General features: G+C 45.0%; 1 protein-coding gene across 2 annotated transcripts in view; it reads right to left on the reverse strand.

The window, feature by feature from the left end:
• The window catches only part of nol8 (nucleolar protein 8), a 52419-nt gene that overhangs the window by 26201 nt on the left and 4006 nt on the right, over positions 1–22212 (reverse strand). For both annotated transcript variants that reach the window (XM_056273928.1, XM_056273929.1), the window contains exons 4-8: positions 21013–21091; positions 19955–20108; positions 13989–14302; positions 12892–13160; positions 4425–5668 (exon numbers count right to left, since the gene is read on the reverse strand). In XM_056273928.1, the coding sequence (XP_056129903.1) occupies positions 4425–5668; positions 12892–13160; positions 13989–14302; positions 19955–20108; positions 21013–21091 (2060 nt within the window). The remainder of the gene's footprint in view (positions 1–4424; positions 5669–12891; positions 13161–13988; positions 14303–19954; positions 20109–21012; positions 21092–22212) is intronic.

The following is a 22212-nucleotide window of genomic DNA, read 5'->3' on the forward strand; positions in this document are numbered from 1 at the left end:
TGTCCACATGAAATTCAACTTTCTTTTTTTTCCTGTTAATTCTTGGATTTTTTGTTGTGAGTTTGTCGTGTCATGTTTTTGTTGTGAGTGGGTTTGTCGTGTCATGTTTTTGTTGTGAGTGGGTTTGTCGTGTCATGTTTTTGTTGTGAGTGGGTTTGTCGTGTCATGTTTTTGTTGTGAGTGGGTTTGTCGTGTCATGTTTTGTTGTGAGTGGGTTTGTCGTGTCATGTTTTTGTTGTGAGTGGGTTTGTCGTGTCATGTTTTGTTGCGAGTGGGTTTGTCGTGTCATGTTTTTGTTGTGAGTGGGTTTGTCGTGTCATGTTTTTGTTGTGAGTGGGTTTGTCGTGTCATGTTTTTGTTGTGAGTGGGTTTGTCGTGTCATGTTTTTGTTGCGAGTTTGTCATGTCATGTTTTTGTTGTGAGTGGGTTTGTCGTGTCATGTTTTTGTTGTGAGTGGGTTTGTCGTGTCATGTTTTTGTTGCGAGTGGGTTTGTCGTGTCATGTTTTTGTTGCGAGTGGGTTTGTCGTGTCATGTTTTTGTTGCGAGTGGGTTTGTCGTGTCATGTTTTTGTTGTGAGTGGGTTTGTCGTGTCATGTTTTTGTTGTGAGTGGGTTTGTCGTGTCATGTTTTTGTTGTGAGTGGGTTTGTCGTGTCATGTTTTTGTTGTGAGTGGGTTTGTCGTGTCATGTTTTTGTTGTGAGTGGGTTTGTCGTGTCATGTTTTTGTTGTGAGTGGGTTTGTCGTGTCATGTTTTTGTTGTGAGTGGGTTTGTCGTGTCATGTTTTTGTTGTGAGTGGGTTTGTCGTGTCATGTTTTTGTTGTGAGTGGGTTTGTCATGTCATGTTTTTGTTGTGAGTGGGTTTGTCGTGTCATGTTTTTGTTGCGAGTGGGTTTGTCGTGTCATGTTTTTGTTGTGAGTGGGTTTGTCGTGTCATGTTTTGTTGCGAGTGGGTTTGTCGTGTCATGTTTTGTTGCGAGTGGGTTTGTCATGTCATGTTTTTGTTGTGAGTGGGTTTGTCGTGTCATGTTTTGTTGCGAGTGGGTTTGTCATGTCATGTTTTTGTTGTGAGTGGGTTTGTCATGTCATGTTTTTGTTGTGAGTGGGTTTGTCATGTCATGTTTTTGTTGTGAGTGGGTTTGTCGTGTCATGTTTTTGTTGTGAGTGGGTTTGTCGTGTCATGTTTTTGTTGTGAGTGGGTTTGTCATGTCATGTTTTTGTTGTGAGTGGGTTTGTCATGTCATGTTTTTGTTGTGAGTGGGTTTGTCATGTCATGTTTTTGTTGTGAGTGGGTTTGTCGCGTCATGTTTTGTTGTGAGTGGGTTTGTCGTGTCATGTTTTTGTTGTGAGTGGGTTTGTCGTGTCATGTTTTTGTTGCGAGTGGGTTTGTCGTGTCATGTTTTTGTTGCGAGTGGGTTTGTCGTGTCATGTTTTTGTTGTGAGTGGGTTTGTCGTGTCATGTTTTGTTGTGAGTGGGTTTGTCATGTCATGTTTTTGTTGTGAGTTTGTCGTGTCATGTTTTTGTTGTGAGTGGGTTTGTCATGTCATGTTTTGCTGTGAGTGGGTTTGTCGTGTCATGTTTTGTTGTGAGTGGGTTTGTCATGTCATGTTTTTGTTGTGAGTTTGTCGTGTCATGTTTTTGTTGTGAGTGGGTTTGTCGTGTCATGTTTTGTTGTGAGTGGGTTTGTCATGTCATGTTTTTGTTGTGAGTTTGTCGTGTCATGTTTTTGTTGTGAGTGGGTTTGTCATGTCATGTTTTTGTTGCGAGTGGGTTTGTCGTGTCATGTTTTAGTTGTGAGTTTGTCGTGTCATGTTTTTGTTGTGAGTTTGTCGTGTCATGTTTTTGTTGTGAGTGGGTTTGTCGTGTCATGTTTTTGTTGTGAGTAGGTTTGTCGTGTCATGTTTTTGTTGTGAGTGGGTTTGTCGTGTCATGTTTTTGTTGCGAGTGGGTTTGTCGTGTCATGTTTTAGTTGTGAGTGGGTTTGTCGTGTCATGTTTTGTTGTGAGTGGGTTTGTCGTGTCATGTTTTAGTTGTGAGTGGGTTTGTCGTGTCATGTTTTGTTGCGAGTGGGTTTGTCGTGTCATGTTTTTGTTGTGAGTGGGTTTGTCGTGTCATGTTTTTGTTGTGAGCGGGTTTGTCATGTCATGTTTTTGTTGTGAGTGGGTTTGTCATGTCATGTTTTTGTTGTGAGTGGGTTTGTCGTGTCATGTTTTTGTTGTGAGTGGGTTTGTCGTGTCATGTTTTTGTTGCGAGTGGGTTTGTCGTGTCATGTTTTTGTTGTGAGTGGGTTTGTCGTGTCATGTTTTTGTTGCGAGTGGGTTTGTCATGTCATGTTTTTGTTGTGAGTGGGTTTGTCGTGTCATGTTTTTGTTGTGAGTGGGTTTGTCATGTCATGTTTTTGTTGTGAGTGGGTTTGTCATGTCATGTTTTTGTTGTGAGTGGGTTTGTCGTGTCATGTTTTTGTTGTGAGTGGGTTTGTCGTGTCATGTTTTGTTGTGAGTGGGTTTGTCGTGTCATGTTTTTGTTGTGAGTGGGTTTGTCGTGTCATGTTTTTGTTGCGAGTGGGTTTGTCGTGTCATGTTTTTGTTGCGAGTGGGTTTGTCGTGTCATGTTTTTGTTGTGAGTGGGTTTGTCGTGTCATGTTTTTGTTGCGAGTGGGTTTGTCGTGTCATGTTTTGTTGTGAGTGGGTTTGTCATGTCATGTTTTTGTTGTGAGTGGGTTTGTCATGTCATGTTTTGTTGTGAGTGGGTTTGTCGTGTCATGTTTTGTTGTGAGTGGGTTTGTCGTGTCATGTTTTAGTTGTGAGTTTGTCGTGTCATGTTTTTGTTGTGAGTGGGTTTGTCGTGTCATGTTTTTGTTGTGAGTGGGTTTGTCATGTCATGTTTTTGTTGTGAGTGGGTTTGTCGTGTCATGTTTTGTTGTGAGTGGGTTTGTCATGTCATGTTTTTGTTGTGAGTTTGTCGTGTCATGTTTTTGTTGTGAGTGGGTTTGTCATGTCATGTTTTGCTGTGAGTGGGTTTGTCGTGTCATGTTTTGTTGTGAGTGGGTTTGTCATGTCATGTTTTTGTTGTGAGTTTGTCGTGTCATGTTTTTGTTGTGAGTGGGTTTGTCGTGTCATGTTTTGTTGTGAGTGGGTTTGTCATGTCATGTTTTTGTTGTGAGTGGGTTTGTCGTGTCATGTTTTTGTTGTGAGTTTGTCGTGTCATGTTTTTGTTGTGAGTGGGTTTGTCATGTCATGTTTTTGTTGCGAGTGGGTTTGTCGTGTCATGTTTTTGTTGTGAGTTTGTCGTGTCATGTTTTTGTTGTGAGTGGGTTTGTCGTGTCATGTTTTTGTTGTGAGTAGGTTTGTCGTGTCATGTTTTTGTTGTGAGTGGGTTTGTCATGTCATGTTTTTGTTGTGAGTGGGTTTGTCGTGTCATGTTTTTGTTGTGAGTGGGTTTGTCGTGTCATGTTTTTGTTGTGAGTGGGTTTGTCATGTCATGTTTTTGTTGTGAGTGGGTTTGTCGTGTCATGTTTTTGTTGCGAGTGGGTTTGTCGTGTCATGTTTTGTTGTGAGTGGGTTTGTCGTGTCATGTTTTGTTGTGAGTGGGTTTGTCGTGTCATGTTTTTGTTGTGAGTGGGTTTGTCGTGTCATGTTTTTGTTGCGAGTGGGTTTGTCGTGTCATGTTTTTGTTGTGAGTTTGTCGTGTCATGTTTTTGTTGTGAGTGGGTTTGTCATGTCATGTTTTTGTTGCGAGTGGGTTTGTCGTGTCATGTTTTTGTTGTGAGTGGGTTTGTCGTGTCATGTTTTTGTTGTGAGTGGGTTTGTCGTGTCATGTTTTTGTTGTGAGTAGGTTTGTCGTGTCATGTTTTTGTTGTGAGTGGGTTTGTCATGTCATGTTTTTGTTGTGAGTGGGTTTGTCGTGTCATGTTTTTGTTGTGAGTGGGTTTGTTGTGTCATGTTTTTGTTGTGAGTGGGTTTGTCATGTCATGTGTTTGTTGTGAGTGGGTTTGTCGTGTCATGTTTTTGTTGCGAGTGGGTTTGTCGTGTCATGTTTTGTTGTGAGTGGGTTTGTCGTGTCATGTTTTGTTGTGAGTGGGTTTGTCGTGTCATGTTTTTGTTGTGAGTGGGTTTGTCGTGTCATGTTTTTGTTGTGAGTGGGTTTGTCGTGTCATGTTTTTGTTGTGAGTGGGTTTGTCGTGTCATGTTTTGTTGTGAGTGGGTTTGTCGTGTCATGTTTTGTTGTGAGTGGGTTTGTCGTGTCATGTTTTTGTTGTGAGTTTGTCGTGTCATGTTTTTGTTGCGAGTGGGTTTGTCATGTCATGTCTTTGTTGTGAGTTTGTTGCGTGATGTTTTTGTCGTGAGTTTGTTGTGTCATGTTCGTGGCCAGTAAGGCCTGTCCAGCTGTGCATCTGACAGATAAAGAAGCTGAACTCCACCCACCACGCTGGCTAGTGCTCCCTGGATGAGCTTCCTGTGCTGCTCCATCTCTCTCCGTCTCCGCTCCACAGCTGCCAGTCGTCTCAGGTTATCTTGCCTCTGTTGCTCTTTCTCTGCTCCTCCTCCTCCTCCTCCTCCTCCACCACCAGGAGCTCTGACACACACCTTTTCATCTTCACTGCTGGATGATGAAGACTCCTCCTCTGAACTTGGCTCCTCTGTTTTATTTGACTGCAGTTCCACCACTTGGCTCTTGCCTCCTGTCTTCTCCTCCTCTGCAGAGGAGTCAGTAGAGGAGCAGCTGGTTTGAGGAGTGGGGAGAGAAAGTGTGGTCTGTGGTGTGAAAAGGTCTGCACCTCCTCCAGGGGTGGAGTCAGTTCCAGGAGGAGGAGCAACTCCCTCAAGGCTCTCCTCTTTGCTGCTGTGGGAGGTGTGGTTTAGCTGGAAGCTCTCTTTCTTCTCCTCCTCTGTCAGATATGTCTCCATAATCAGAGCTCGGGTTCCCTGGAAGGTCGGGAGAGGTGCAGAGACAGCACTCTTCTTCTTCTTCCTCTTCTTCTTTTCGTCTTTGTCGCTGTCCTCATCCTCTAAGATGGCCGCCAGGATCTCCTCCGGTGTAATTCCTTTCTTGGGAACTGTTTTATGGGCTTGTCTTGGGGGGTTGTTGGGAGGCGGTATGGCTGCTGGTTCAGAGGAGGCGCTTGGCATGCTGGAAGTTGGAGAGTTTGAGGTGTGACAGGGGGCAGGCTCCTGCTCGTCTGATCCGTCGGCGGAGAGCGAGTCTTCCGCCAGCTTCTGTAGGTCTGCCAGCGAGATCTCCAGCCTGGTACAGTGTGAGAACAAGGCCTCATAATCTGAACTGCTGGATTCTAAGCCACCACTGTCGTCATCCTCCTCCTCCTCCTCCTCCTCCTCTTCACTGATCATGATGTCTGACTGTAAGGAAAGCGGTTTTAAAACAGGGCTGACTTCTTCCTTTCCTTTTCCAGAGTGAGTCTTTGGAGGACTCGGTCTTCCAGAGTGGTTTCTCTGCTGCTTTAAAGGTGTTCTGGAGGTGAAGAGTTGGTCGGTATCCCTCAAGCTCTCCTCGTCCTTCTCGTCCTCTCCTCCACCTCTCTTCCTCTTCGTATTTCTGATGCCCACTGCTGGCAACGGTTTTTTCTCCTGTTGTGAAGGAGGTCTTCTGGAGCTGAGGAGTTCATCTGTGTCTGCTGAGTCATACTCTTCCTCTTCCTCGTCCCCACCACCTGGAACCAAAACCACAAACCCGGATCTCAAATTGTTCATCTCAGCTTTTACAAGACACCAATGAAATTCCTGTATTTCAAAACAACCTGTTGTCAAATGAAATGTTTCGTCGGACTGTTTGTGTTTCAGGACGGGTTGAGGTCCTGGTTGCACTTTGTTTCACGTTGGTTCAGTTTTACCACATTCCCTCAACCTCCTGACGGTCCACAACACGCTCTGAACCAAGCCTTTGTGGTCCGGGGGACGAACTGCGTTTAACCGTGTGCCCGCATGCCAAACAACTAGAAAAAACTCAACTTTTTTAAAAAGTTTGCCCCCTTTTCTTCCCAATTGTATCCAGCCAATTACCCCACTCTTCTAAGCCGGGCTGGTCTCTGCTCCACCCCCTCTGCTGATCCGAGGAGGGCTGCCATGTGGAGTCACCAGCCACTTCTTTTCACCTGACAGTGAGGCGTTTCACCAGGGGGACGTAGCGTGTGGGAGGATCACGCTATTCCCCCACAGCCCTCCCCCCGAACAGGCGCCCCGACCGACCAGAGGAGGCGCTAATGCAGCGACCAGGACACATACCCACATCCGGCTTCCCACCCACAGACACGGCCAACTGTGTCTGTAGGGACTTCTGGTTAAGGCGAGGGACTAGGGGGTCGCACATCTCAAGCTCTGCAGCTAGTGTGTAAATTAATCCCACAATACTAATCCGAATCTTGTCCAAAGTCACGCAATACGTGTATGAGAGTACCCAGAACTAAAATGTCAGGGAAAAACCCGAAAGAAAAGGCAAAGAGAGAAAAAGAGAAGGAGAAAAGGAAATCGCGACACGAGGAAGAGGCTGAGAAGGTTGGCGACGCCATGCAGGTTGAAAATATGGCTAACGAAGAAGACGACCACGAGGAAGATGATGAGGAAATGTTAGACACAGATAAGAATAGCAACCTAGATATCATGAAAGCCATATGGTCTTTGAAAAGTGGACTTTACAAGAAAAGTGATGGAGTGCAAGCGACAATTGCGGATGTAAAGAAACAGATACAGGAATGCACGGGCCGCATGGAACAGGCCGAGCAACGGATTTCTGACGTGGAGGACGACGTTAAGAAGCTAACACCCCGAGTTAGCACGCTGGAAAGCACCGTCACAAGCCTTACTGACAAGGTGGAGGACGACGTTAAGAAGCTAACACCCCGAGTTAGCACGCTGGAGAGCACCGTCACAAGCCTTACTGACAAGGTGGAGGACGACGTTAAGAAGCTAACACCCCGAGTTAGCACGCTGGAAAACACCGTCACAAGCCTTACTGACAAGGTGGAGGACGACGTTAAGAAGCTAACACCCCGAGTTAGCACGCTGGAAAGCACCGTCACAAGCCTTACTGACAAGGTGGAGGACGACGTTAAGAAGCTAACACCCCGAGTTAGCACGCTGGAGAGCACCGTCACAAGCCTTACTGACAAGGTGGAGGACGACGTTAAGAAGCTAACACCCCGAGTTAGCACGCTGGAAAGCACCGTCAAAAGCCTTACTGACAAGGTGGAGGACGACGTGAAGAAGCCAACACCCCGAGTTAGCACGCTGGAAAACACCGTCACAAGCCTTACTGACAAGGTGGAGGACGACGTGAAGAAGCTAACACCCCGAGTTAGCACGCTGGAAAGCACCGTCAAAAGCCTTACTGACAAAGTGGAGGACTTGGAATGCAGGAGTCGGCGAAATAACGTAAGGTTGGTGGCCTACCGGAGAAAGAAGAGGGCCAGGATGCACCTGCATTTCTGGAGAAGTGGTTGCCGGAGGCTCTGAACATGGATCCGCGGGAGGGCTTGGTGGTGGAGCGGGCTCATAGAATCGGCGCTCCGGTAGACTGTCGCACGGGTCGTCCAAGGACATTGATCATGAGGTTCCTGAACTTTAAGGACAGGGAGCGAGTACTAAAGGCAGCCAAAACCAAGGGACAGGTCCTTTACAAGAACACGCCGGTCCGTTTTCACATCGACCTCTCTGCCGGGGTGCACAAGATGCAGCGCGACTATGACCAGGTCCGGAAGAAGCTGAGAGACCGGGGGATCCACAAGCACAGAATCCTCTTTCCAGCCCGGCTCCTGGTAACACACGACGAGAGACCCCACACCTTTCAAACCCCGGCAGAAGTGGAGCGGTTTATTCAATCCCTCGGATAAGGACTGACGCAGTAGGCTATTAAGCTCACTTTATTTTATTTTATTTCCATTTACACGAAAGATGTAGCTACGTGTTCGGGCTGTCGCCATTTTGTTTTTGTTTAGGCTTTATTTTTCTACCTGGACAGGACGGAGTCTGGTTTATAGCTGGACTATTCAGCTTTTGTGAAATGCACTTAACCCTGAATGAGAGACAATGTCCAAGCACCAGCCGAAATGACATGGGCACATCCCAGTAGGCCTAGACCTAAGGGACAGAGAGAGTCATCATCGGTTTATGCGCCTGTCGGAGGACGGAAGGCCCAATGCATCGCGGACTCGTGTGACCAGGCTACAGACTTTTCCCTCTCCTCGTCTTCCAGTCTGCATGCACGGGTTCCAGGTTTGTGTATGTGCTCGGATGGTTAATTTTATATATGCCTACATGTTGTTGGCGTTGAACAGTTCATTAATGATGTTATGTGTGATTAGTATTTAGAAAAAGTAAGATAGCGAGCTAGAGCGAGAAGAAAAGAAAAGGTAGAGAAACTCGTTTTAGCGCTAGTTAAACGTGGGATGGGAGGGGATGTCCAGAGTTCCTGGACTTCAGGTTCGTATGGGGTTGAGGGTGGGTTTTTGTGGTTTCATTTTATTATTTATTCTATCATCAGTGGGTGTGGCTTGTCAAAGTACTTCTTCACTACGGTTCCTAATATAACATACCGGAATCAATGTCAGAGAGCTGCAAGGTAAAACGTACTTGGTGGAATTGTAGGGGTTTGATCAAACTCACAAAGGTGAAGCAGGTAATGAGCAGGATAAAATCCTTGAAATCAAAAATCGTTTTTTTACAAGAAACACACATGGTGGATGAGGACGTTCCCAAAATAGCAAGACGATGGCAGGGTCAAGTGTTGTCTGCTCCGTACACCACTCATGCTAGAGGGGTTATGATACTAATTCATTCGGTTCCATTACGGGTACAGCATGTAGTTAAGGACCCTGCAGGGAGATATATTATAGTCCAGGGTAGGTTATTATCTGAAACCTTAACTTTGATAAATGTTTACGGCCCCAATGAAGATGACTCTAAATTCTATAATAGTCTGTTTTTTACTGCTTCAAATCATCCTGGGAAATACATAATAGCTGGCGACTTTAACTGTACGTTAGATCCTTCAAAAGACAGGTCAACTGGTTTAGATGATACCCACAGTAAGTCCAGAAAGACGATACACCATTTTATGAAGGAATTGAATCTGTTTGATGTTTGGAGGCATGGTAAACCGAACGCAGTAGAGTATTCCTGCTATTCCGGTACTCCTAGAACTCACTCACTCATAGACTACTTTTTGGTTTCAGCGCTACTTGTCTCCAAAATAGATGAATGTCATTATAGTAGTATAGTTCTGTCTGAACACGCTGCAGTATCCTTGACCTATGAAGATAATAACTTAAGTGTGCGACCCCCCGAGATGGCGTTTTTAACCCGGGTGGCTTGCGGATCCTACATTCATAGATTTCTTAGATAAGCAGATTGACCTGTATTTTGAATGTAACAAGTCCCAGACTTCTGCTAGCACAAGGTGGGAGGCTTTCAAAGCCTTTATCAGGGGCCAAATCATTTCCTTCACTAGTTCCAAGAAAAAGGCTACACGACTTGAAATGAAGACATTAGATGAGGAAATTAAAAAACTGGAAACAGAAATATATAATAATAGAAATATACCTACAGATGTTCATACAAGACTGCTACTGCTTAGATCACCGTACAATGAACTGGCAGCTAATAAAGCGGCTGCTGATTTAATGAGACTCAAACAGTCCTACTATGATCAGGGGGAAAAGCCCGGAAAACTTCTAGCATGGCGCATTAAACAACAACAAACAGAAAGGTCTATTAATTGTATTGAAGTCCCAAGTGGTAGAACTATAGTGGACCCGACAGAGATTAATGAAGCCTTTAGAGACTTCTACAGGAAATTATACAGCTCTGAGTGCTCTCCTAATCTGGACACGCAAACACAATTCCTAGACAATCTTAATATTCCTAAAATTTCGGAAGAGGAAAGTAGAGTATTAGATCAAGATGTAACTGCATTGGAAATTGCAGAAGGAATTGGGTGTATGCAGGCTGGAAAATCAGCGGGTCCAGATGGCATCCCTATAGACATTTATAAAACATTTCAAACCAAATTAATACCACCCCTCTTCGAGATGTTTCAGGAATCCTTTGAGAATGGTCTTCTCCCTACATCTATGAGGGGCGCCCTAATCACTTTACTCTCAAAACCAAAATGTGAAAATATGCATCCAATTAGTCTCCTAAATTTTGATACAAAAATACTCTGTAAAATTCTTACAAGAAGATTGGAGGATCTTCTACCTAGAGTAGTGGGGGAAGACCAGAACGGATTCATTCAAGGGAGACAGGGTTTTCATAACGTTAGACGAGTGCTCAATATTTTATACAGTCAGAGGGAGGCGCCTGACACGGCCTTACTTTCACTTGATGCAGAGAAGGCCTTCGACCGTGTTGAATGGCCTTATCTGTTTGAGGTGTTCACACGATTTGGCCTTGGGGATACATTTATCAAATGGGTAAGACTGCTTTGTACAGGGCTTACTGCAGAAGTTTTGACGAATAGTAAGGTTTCTAAACCTTTTAACATTTGTAGAAGTTGCCCTCAAGGGAGCCCTTTATGGCCTTTACTTTTTATCCTAGCGATAGAACCATTTGCTATAGCGGCGAGGACTCACAGCGATATTTATGGAATTCGAGAGGGACATCTGGAGCACAGGGTAGCACTCTTCGCCGATGATGTGATATTAATGCTTAAAAATCTGCATAGATCTATCCCAGCGCTCCTAAGCCTTATTGAATCATTTGGGAAAATATCTGGTTATAAAGTTAATTACTCCAAATCATCTATAATGTTACTGAATGAAACAGAGAGGAAGAATGGTCTTGTTTATGCTTCTACCTTCAACCCAACAGACACATTTACATATCTGGGAATAAAAATTGTCCCTGAGGTGAATAAGATTGCTCAGTCAAATTATGAGCCCATCCTGGACGCTAGTATTGCTTCGATAGAGCGTTGGACATCCTTACCTATTTCAATGATCGGCAGGATTAATATCCTAAAGATGAATATACTTCCCAAATTTCTTTATTTGTTCCAGAATATCCCCCTACCCCCTCCTTCATCTGTGTTCACGAAAACCAAGAAACTGTTTACCAACTTTATTTGGCAAAATAAACGTCCTAGATTACGTCTATCTTTACTTTATCTACCATATGATCGAGGAGGCCTGAAATGTCCAGATATCCAATGGTATTACTGGGCAGCACAGTTAAGGTCGATGATGTTTTACTTCTCATCTGGAAGTCCCCCAGCTTGGATTGATCTGGAAGCCTGCTCTGTTACACCGGGCTTACCATTGCACCTGTATTTGTATTCAGCAGACCGTAAATATCTGAAGAAAAATACAGACAACCCTATAATATTGCATATGACTGATGTTTGGTTCGATGCTTGTAAGTATTTGAATATAAATATGTCCCGGTCACGCTTCAGTCCTATTTGGGGTAATGCCAATTTCAAACCAGGGCAGAATGATAGGGGATTTAAATTATGGGCTGAAAAGGGGTTAAGGAAAGTGCAAGACATGTACAGGGAGGAGGATGAAGTATTCATGTCCTTTGAGGAAATATCTACCAAGTATGACATTCCAAGGAATCCTTTTTTCAAATATCTTCAGCTAAGGAGTTTTATATCATCCTGTCAAAGCCATTCATTAGACATTCCTACCATTTCTATATTAGAAGTTGCAGTCACAAAACACTGTTATGATAAAGGTTTAATTTCAACTATGTATGACTTATTTGTATCTGGATCTGATGAATCATCAGAGACAAAACTGAGATTATGGGAGGGAGATATAGAGGAGGAAATATCTTTAGAAGAATGGAGTGAGGCATGTAAAGAGGCCCAGAGACAGACAGTTAGCAGCAACCTAAAGCCTCGACGGTATAAATGGCTGATGCGTACATATATAACTCCTGTTAAATTGCACAAGTTTAATGACAATATTCCTGATACCTGTATTAAGTGTATTGAGGCAAGGGGGACGCTGTTTCACTGTATATGGGAATGTGTGGAAGTGAAAACCTTCTGGCAAGACATTGTTGATATGATTGATCAAATTTTGTCAAAGAAATTACCATTGAGTCCAAAGCTTTTTATTCTTGGTTTATATCCTACCACCCCACATCTACATAGCAATGAGTTCAGATTTATAGACATGTGTATATTACAAGCAAAACGTGTAATTGCTCTTAATTGGAAAAGTGTTGATGGACCAAGAATTAGTATGTGGGTTAAAGAAATGGCTTCAAACATGTCAATGGAAAAGATAATGTATATTGTTAGACGTAAACAAAGTGTTTTTGATTAAATCTGGGGATTGTTTCTGTACTTCTTAAGACGTAATACTAATGTTGGTAACTTGCTTCAGCAAGAACAAGCTCTGGGGGAGTAGAACAACTCTATCTGATTGTTTATATGCGTAAAAGCAACTGAAAAAAACCACACCCTCTAATCAGTCTGTGAAAGAAATTATTGTTATTTTTTTTTAATTTAATTTTTATTTTTATTATCTTCTTTAACCCTGCTTTGAATTGTATTACTTGTTATAGGGACGGGGTTATGGGGGGGTTATGGGGAAGGGTGAAAATGCTTGCTGTACTGTGTTATTACTTGTTTTGATGCAATTTGCAAACAAAATTCAATAAATATATTGCTTGAAAAAAAAAATTGTGTCTGTAGGGACGCCCAACCAAGCCGGAGGTAACACGGGGATTCGAACCACCGTCCCCATGTTGGTAGGCAACGGAATAGACCGCCACGCCACCCGGACGCCCTGTCTGGCCGTTAGACCATGTGACCATGTGTGTTGGCTGCGGGAATGTGATTTGGTGTTGACATCATTCAGCAACAAGCACCAGTATATAGAAGTAACAAGAAAAAGCTATAATGAAATACAAATTTAACCAGTGCCGTTACCTTTCTGCCACTGTTGGAACCTGTTGGACTTCACCTGGTAGCCGTCCCCAACCACTTCCAGGTTATCGTCATCCACGTCTTGCCGCAGTGCATCATGGGAGCTCTGCTGAGACTCTACCAGCATGCGGATGTCTTCATCTGAGTCAACGTCATGGTCAAACCCATACAGGCCCTTAGTCCAGGTCCTCTGTCTGAGGCCCCCCGGAGGTCCACGGTCCCCATGCGACACCTTAATAAAACCATTAGTCTGCACCGACACACCACCCTGCCTAGGAGAGGAAAACATCACAGGTTCAGACCGCTAGCAACGAGAAAAAGACGAATAAAGAAAGGCATTTTGAAAAAACACAGTCATGTAGCGTCACAAGTGGAACAGGTAACAGCTAATCCATCCATCCATTATCTATCCATCCATCACCCATTATCCATCCATCCTTCCATTATCTATCCATCCATCCATCCGTTATCCATCCACCCATCCATGCATTATCCATCCAGCCATCTATTATCCAAACCGCTTATCCTGCTCTCAGGGTGACGGGATGCTGGAGCCTATCCCAGCAGTCACTGGGCGGCAGGCGGGGAGACACCCTGGACAGGCCGCCAGGCCATCACAGGGCCCTATTTCAGCAGCTCAGATATATTCTGTATTTCAAAAGTCAATAATACCTCTCCAGAGCTTAACCTCCTCACCAGACCTGAGGGTTTGGCTTGGTGTTCAGTGTTGTTTATGTTGCTCGTCAGCCCACAGTAAATGTGTTGTGTTACTCTACAGATAATCATTCTTCATGAGGAGAAACTGCAGCATCTGAGATGACTTGAGGTCTGAAGCCATGCAGCAATGTGATGCGACCGTACGGTGTACTGATACAGCCCAACAATATAGTTCCATCATTTCCCTCACTTCTTCACAATTTCTAAACTTTAGGATTAAATTTTCCAAATTCTTTTCCTGTACATCTCCAGATGCTGTAGCAGGAACCCTGACATCCACTTTGTGAGGTCCCAGATGTGTCCCATAACACATTAAGTTGAATAACACAAACAGGAAGTTAATAAATGAAAACTAATTACAGCCGATTTCTCCATGTGACTACCTGGTTCTGCCCTCCGCAGGGGCGGAGCCGGATGTGGGCATGTCCTCTGGGGCAGCCCGACTCCTCTTCATCCTCCACGGTTTGTGTGGAGGGAACTCGCCCCGCCTCTTCCTGCTGATGTCATCATCCCCTCCTGTTATGACCCAGGTGAGCTTGCAGACAGGAACGGGCTGGTCTGAGTTGGGCAGCTCCAGCCTCTTGATGTTGTGGCTGTATTTGGACGGGTCGTACTTCATGGTCCTGCTTCTGGTACCGCTTTGACATTTCAGGTTTAGGACGGGAAGGACGCGTCCAAATTTGCTCACCACCCACGCCTGGAGGAAGCGAACACAGCTCAGACACCTTAACCCAGCTAAGAAACTGCTTACAAGCAGGTTCCACCACACTTGTCTCTTTTTTTTAACTTTTTTTTGGGATTCCCCCCCCCCGCCCCCTTTTTCTCCCCAGTTGTATCCGGCCAATTACCCCACTCTTGTAAGCCGTCCCGGTTGCTGCTCCATCCCCTCTGCTGACCCGGGGAGGGCTGCAGACTACCACATGCCTCCTCCCATACATGTGGAGTCGCCAGCTGCTTCTTTTCACCTGACAGTGAGGAGTTTCACCAGGGGGACGTAGCGCGTGGGAGGATCATGCTATTCCCCCCAGTTCCCCCTCCTCCAAACAGGCGCCCTGACCGACCAGAGGAGGCGCTACTGCAGCTACCAGGACACATACCCACATCCGGCTTCCCACCCGTACACACGGCCAATTGTGTCTGTAGGGACGCCCGACCAAGCCAGAGGCAACACAGGGATTCGAACCAGCGATCCTCATGTTGGTAGGCAACGGAATAGACCACCAAGCTACCTGGACACAAAATCTGTCTGCCTTTTAGTCCGAATCTTGTTGGAACTAAAGTGAAATGTGACCAGTATCCCGACCTACCTACCAGCCAGCAAACCTAACCAACATGTCAAGCTGCATAAAGATACTCTGGAATGTGTCCCGGTGTGCAGTCAGTGGTTGCTTCTCAACATGTGTACTTAGCAGGGAAAACATTGTTACAACGTGTAATTAAATTTAAAATGTTTCACAATCAGCTCTTCCCCAACTCCCCCAGGCTAGAATACAAATCATAAAAGAAAGAGACTGTTTCCTGCCTCAAAGCCGAAAAAACACTGGCTCAGTGACCTGTCACGACGTGTGTCACGATGTCTGTCAGGATGTGTCATGATGTGTCACGATGTCTGTCACGATGTCTGTCAGGATGTGTCATATCTGTCACGATGTCTGTCAGGATGTGTCATGATGTGTCACGATGTCTGTCACGATGTCTGTCAGGATGTGTCATATCTGTCACGATGTCTGTCACGATGTGTCATGATGTCTGTCAGGATGTGTCATATCTGTCACGATGTCTGTCACGATGTGTCATGATGTGTCATGATGTCTGTCACGATGTCTGTCACGATGTCTGTCAGGATGTGTCATGATGTCTGTCAGGATGTGTCATATCTGTCACGATGTCTGTCACGATGTGTCATGATGTGTCATGATGTCTGTCACGATGTCTGTCACGATGTCTGTCAGGATGTGTCATGATGTCTGTCACGATGTGTCATGATGTGTCATGATGTCTGTCACGATGTGTCATGATGTGTCACAATGTCTGTCAGGATGTGTCATGATGTCTGTCACGATGTCTGTCACGATGTCTGTCAGGATGTGTCACGATGTCTGTCACGATGTCTGTCACGATGTGTCATGATGTGTCATGATGTCTGTCACGATGTCTGTCACGATGTTTGTCACGATGTGTCATGATGTCTGTCACGATGTGTCATGATGTGTCATGATGTCTGTCACGATGTGTCATGATGTGTCATGATGTCTGTCACGATGTCTGTCACGATGTCTGTCACGATGTCTGTCAGGATGTGTCATATCTGTCACGATGTCTGTCACGATGTGTCATGATGTCTGTCAGGATGTGTCATATCTGTCACGATGTCTGTCACGATGTGTCATGATGTGTCATGATGTCTGTCAGGATGTGTCATATCTGTCACGATGTCTGTCACGATGTGTCATGATGTGTCATGATGTCTGTCACGATGTCTGTCACGATGTCTGTCAGGATGTGTCATGATGTCTGTCACGATGTCTGTCACGATGTGTCATGATGTGTCATGATGTCTGTCACGATGTGTCATGATGTGTCACAATGTCTGTCAGGATGTGTCATGATGTCTGTCACGATGTCTGTCACGATGTCTGTCACGATGTGTCATGATGTGTCATGATGTCTGTCACGATGTCTGTCACGATGTTTGTCACGATGTGTCATGATGTCTGTCACGATGTGTCATGATGTGTCATGATGTCTGTCACGATGTGTCATGATGTGTCATGATGTCTGTCACGATGTCTGTCACGATGTGTCATGATGTGTCATGATGTCTGTCACGATGTGTCATGATGTGTCACAATGTCTGTCACGATGTGTCATGATGTCTGTCACAATGTCTCATGTGTCACGATGTCTGTCATGATGTGTCACGATGTGTCACGATGTGTGTCACGATGTGTGTCACGATGTCTGTCATGATGTCTGTCAGGATGTGTCATGATATCTGTCATGATGTCTGTCACGATGTGTCACGATGTTTGTCACGATGTCTGTCATGATGTCTGTCACGATGTTTGTCACGATGTGTCATGATGTCTGTCACGATGTCTGTCACGATGTGTCATGATGTCTGTCACAATGTCTCATGTGTCACGATGTGTCACGATGTGTGTCACGATGTCTGTCATGATGTCTGTCAGGATGTGTCATGATATCTGTCATGATGTCTGTCACGATGTGTCACGATGTCTGTCATGATGTCTGTCAGGATGTGTCATGATATCTGTCATGATATCTGTCACGATGTGTCACGATGTCTGTCACGATGTCTGTCAGGATGTGTCATGATATCTGTCATGATATCTGTCACGATGTGTCACGATGTCTGTCACGATGTCTGTCACGATGTGTCATGATGTCTGTCATGATGTCTTTCACGATGTCTGTCATGATGTGTCACGATGTCTGTCACAATGTCTGTCATGATGTGTCACACGATGTCTGTCATGATGTGTCACATGATGTCTGTCACGACGTGTGTCACGATGTCTGTCATGATGTGTCATGATATCTGTCACGACGCGTGTCATGATGTCTGTTACGATGTCTGTCACGATGTCTGTCACGACGTGTGTCACGATGTCTGTTAGGATGTGTCATGATATCTGTCACGATGTCTGTCAGGATGTGTCATGATATCTGTCACGATGTCTGTCAGGATGTGTCATGATATCTGTCACGACGCGTGTCATGATGTCTGTTACGATGTCTGTTAGGATGTGTCATGATATCTGTCAGGATGTGTCATGATATCTGTCACGATGTGTCATGATATCTGTCACGACGCGTGTCATGATGTCTGTTACGATGTCTGTCACGATGTCTGTCACGATGTCTGTCACGATGTCTGTCACGACGTGTGTCACGATGTCTGTCACGATGTCTGTTAGGATGTGTCATGATATCTGTCACGATGTCTGTCAGGATGTGTCACGATGTCTGTCAGGATGTGTCATGATATCTGTCACGACGCGTGTCATGATGTCTGTTACGATGTCTGTCACGACGTCTGTTAGGATGTGTCATGATATCTTTCACGATGTCTGTCAGGATGTGTCATGATGTCTGTCACGATGTGTCATGATATCTGTCACGACGCGTGTCATGATATCTGTTACGATGTCTGTCACGATGTCTGTCACGACGTGTGTCACGATGTCTGTCATGATGTCTGTCAGGATGTGTCATGATATCTGTCACGACGCGTGTCATGATGTCTGTTACGATGTCTGTCACGATGTCTGTCACGACGTGTGTCACGATGTCTGTCATGATGTCTGTTAGGATGTGTCATGATATCTGTCACGATGTCTGTCACGACGCGTGTCATGATGTCTGTTACGATGTCTGTCACAATGCCTGTCATGATGTGTCACGATGTCTGTCACGATGTTTGTCACAATGTCTGTCATGATGTGTCACGATGTCTGTCACGATGTTTGTCACAATGTCTATCACGATGTGTCATGATTTCTGTCACAATGTCTCATGTGTCACGATGTCTGTCATGATGTGTCACGATGTCTGTCACAATGTCTGTCATGATGTGTCACGATGTGTCACGATGTCTGTCACGATGTGTGTCACGATGTCTGTCATGATGTCTGTCAAGATGTGTGTCAGGATGTGTCATGATATCTGTCACGACATGTGTCATGATGTGTGTCACGATGTGTCACGATGTGTGTCACGATGTCTGTCATGTGTCACGTTGTCTGTCATGATGTGTCACGATGTCTGTCATGATGTGCCACGATGTCTGTCATGATGTGTCACGATGTCTGTCACAATGTCTGTCATGATGTGTCACGATGTCTGTCACGATGTCTGTCATGATGTGCCACGATGTCTGTCATGATGTGTCACGATGTCTGTCACAATGTCTGTCATGATGTGTCACGATGTCTGTCACGATGTGTGTCACGATGTCTGTCAGGATGTGTCATGATATCTGTCACGACATGTGTCATGATGTCTGTCACGATGTGTCACGATGTGTGTCACGATGTCTGTCACAATGTCTGTCATGATGTGTCACGATGTGTCATGATGTCTGTCAGGATGTGTCACGATATCTGTCACGACATGTGTCATGATGTCTGTCACGATGTGTCACGATGTCTGTCACGATGTCTGTCACAATGTCTGTCACGATGTGTCACGATGTGTCATGATGTCTGTCAGGATGTGTCACGATATCTGTCACGACATGTGTCACGATGTCTGTCACAATGTCTGTCACGATGTGTCATGATGTCTGTCACAATGTCTGTCATGTGTCACGTTGTCTGTCATGATGTGTCACGATGTCTGTCATGATGTGCCACGATGTCTGTCACAATGTCTGTCATGATGTGTCATGATGTCTGTCAGGATGTGTCATGATATCTGTCACGACATGTGTCATGATGTCTGTCACGATGTGTCACGATGTGTGTCACGATGTCTGTCACAATGTCTGTCACGATGTGTCATGATGTCTGTCACAATGTCTGTCATGTGTCACGATGTCTGTCATGATGTGCCACGATGTCTGTCACAATGTCTGTCATGATGTGTCACGATGTCTGTCACAATGTCTGTCATGATGTGTCACGATGTGTCACAATGTCTGTCATGATGTGTCACGATGTGTCACGATGTCTGTCATGATGTGTCACGATGTGATGGAAGTGAAGGATGAATATCTCTACTGTCTGTGGTCATGATGGAAGTGACGGATGACTATCTCTACTGTCTGTGGTCATGATAGAAGTGAAGGATGATGATCTCTACTGTCTGTGGTCATGATAGAAGTGAAGGATGACTATCTCTACTGTCTGTGGTCATGATAGAAGTGAAGGATGATGATCTCTACTGTCTGTGGTCATGATGGAAGTGAAGGATGACTATCTCTACTGTCTGTGGTCATGATGGAAGTGAAGGATGAATATCTCTACAGTCTGTGGTCATGATGGAAGTGAAGGATGACTATCTCTACTGTCTGTGGTCATGATGGAAGTGAAGGATGATGATCTCTACTGTCTGTGGTCATGATGGAAGTGAAGGATGATGATCTCTACTGTCTGTGGTCATGATGGAAGTGAAGGATGACTATCTCTACAGTCTGTGGTCATGATGGAAGTGAAGGATGAAGATCTCTACTGTCTGTGGTCATGATGGAAGTGAAGGATGAAGATCTCTACTGTCTGTGGTCATGATGGAAGTGAAGGATGAAGATCTCTACTGTCTGTAGTCATGATGGAAGTGAAGGATGAAGATCTCTACTCATGGCATCAGTGAAAGTGGACAGACGTACCTTGTGTCCTGGAACCTCCGTCCCAGGAACAGCTGATTTCATGTGGAAGTTCTCCACTCCTGCGCTCCTCAGAGACGCCAGAACTTTGTCTTTAGGGTCCAGAACCGGACCCTGGCATCCCTCCTCTGACAGGGCCTGGCGCTCCTGGGCCAGTCTGATTGAGACACGGCACATTTTTCAGACGTTTAGGTTTTATTCTTCTGCTGGTCTCCTGTCATACTGTAGACACAATGGTTCTGTACCGGCACTTTAAAAACACCAACAATTCCAGCGGTCTCTTCAACCAGGAAATACTACAGGAATTTAGAAAAAATCTCAGAGGCACCAGAGTGTGTAACATGTAGTCATGTGTAAAATATAGTTATCAGTAAAAGCTGCAGTCGCAGGAAAACCAATTTCATTTTGTTTTGTAGTCTCTTATTTTTTTTTTCATCATTTAATCAGAGTCAGGACGTCTTTTGGACCAGGCTATTCATATGAGCACCAGAACCAGCTCCACTAGATAAGAAACACACTACCTGTATAGGTAAAGACCCGCTGTCATAACCAGATAGTTGCAGTAACAACAACAACAGCAGCAGCAGATCATCTGTCTCCATCACTTCCTGTCTTCTGTGCTAAAACTAGATAACAGTGTCAGTTTATGACACAGCTCGTTGCAGTAAAACACAATGCCCACGTGTGTGCGTGGTCTCAAGTAAGATAGCGTGTTGATGGTTACAGAAGTCCACACTGATGCCTGGACAGATACACCTCCTGCAGAGCAGGACAGGGTCTGCTCTGTGTTTCTTGAAGTCCAGGATGGATTCTTTTGTGTTTTTGGTGTTCAGTCCGTGTCGGGTTGTTTGCTGAACACCACCCAGTCAGTTTCTGGACAGGTTGGTGAAGATCCTCAGTGATACCCAGAATACCTGTGTTGTATCAAGCCTGGGTGATGACCAGATTACCTGTGCTGGTATCAAACCTGTGTGATACCCACAATACCTGTGCTGGTATCAAACCTGTGTGATACCCACAATACCTGTGCTGGTATCAAACCTGTGTGATGACCAGATTACCTGTGTAAGAAGCTGTCCTTGGCTGCTTCTATCTGTAGGGTTCCTCCTTTCCATTTGGACTTGTTGAGCACCGTCATGCCTGTCAGAGCAACACAAAGTCACAGACACGATACCATAGTATACAGACACGATACCATAGTATACAGACACGATACCGTAGTATACAGACACGATACCGCAGTATACAGACACGATACCGCAGTATACAGACACAATACCATAGTATACAGACACGATACCGCAGTATACAGACACTATACCATAGTATACAGACACGATACCGCAGTATACAGACACGATACCATAGTATACAGACACGATACCATAGTATACAGACACTATACCATAGTATACAGACACGATACCGTAGTATACAGACACGATACCGCAGTATACAGACACGATACCGCAGTATACAGACACAATACCATAGTATACAGACACGATACCGCAGTATACAGACACTATACCATAGTATACAGACACGATACCGTGGTATACAGACATGATACCGCAGTATACAGACACGATACCGTAGTATACAGACACTATACCGTACTATACAGACACGATACGGTAGTATACAGACACAATACCGTAGTATACAGACACTATACTGCAGTATACTGACACAATACAGACACGATACGGTAGTATACAGACACGATACCGTAGCATACAGACACTATACTGCAGTATACTGACACAATACAGGCACTATACCGTACTATACAGACATGACACCGTAGCATACAGACACTATACTGCAGTATACTGACACAATACAGGCACTATACCGTACTATACAGACATGACACCGTAGCATACAGACACTATACTGCAGTATACAGACACTATACCATAGTATACAGACACGATACCGTGGTATACAGACATGATACCGCAGTATACAGACACGATACCGTAGTATACAGACACTATACCGTACTATACAGACACGATACGGTAGTATACAGACACAATACCGTAGCATACAGACACTATACTGCAGTATACAGACACTATAGTGTAGCCACTTATTTTCACCTGACAGTGAGGAGTTTCACCAGGGGGGTAGCGTGTGGGAGGATCACACTATTCCCCCCAGTTCCCCCTCCACCCCGAACAGGCACCCCGACCGACCAGAGGAGGCGCTAGTGCAGCGACCAGGACACACCCACATCTGGCTTCCCACCCACA

Source organism: Lampris incognitus, chromosome 2, assembly GCF_029633865.1.
Source record: "Lampris incognitus isolate fLamInc1 chromosome 2, fLamInc1.hap2, whole genome shotgun sequence".
NCBI classification, from domain to species: Eukaryota; Metazoa; Chordata; class Actinopteri; order Lampriformes; family Lampridae; genus Lampris; species Lampris incognitus.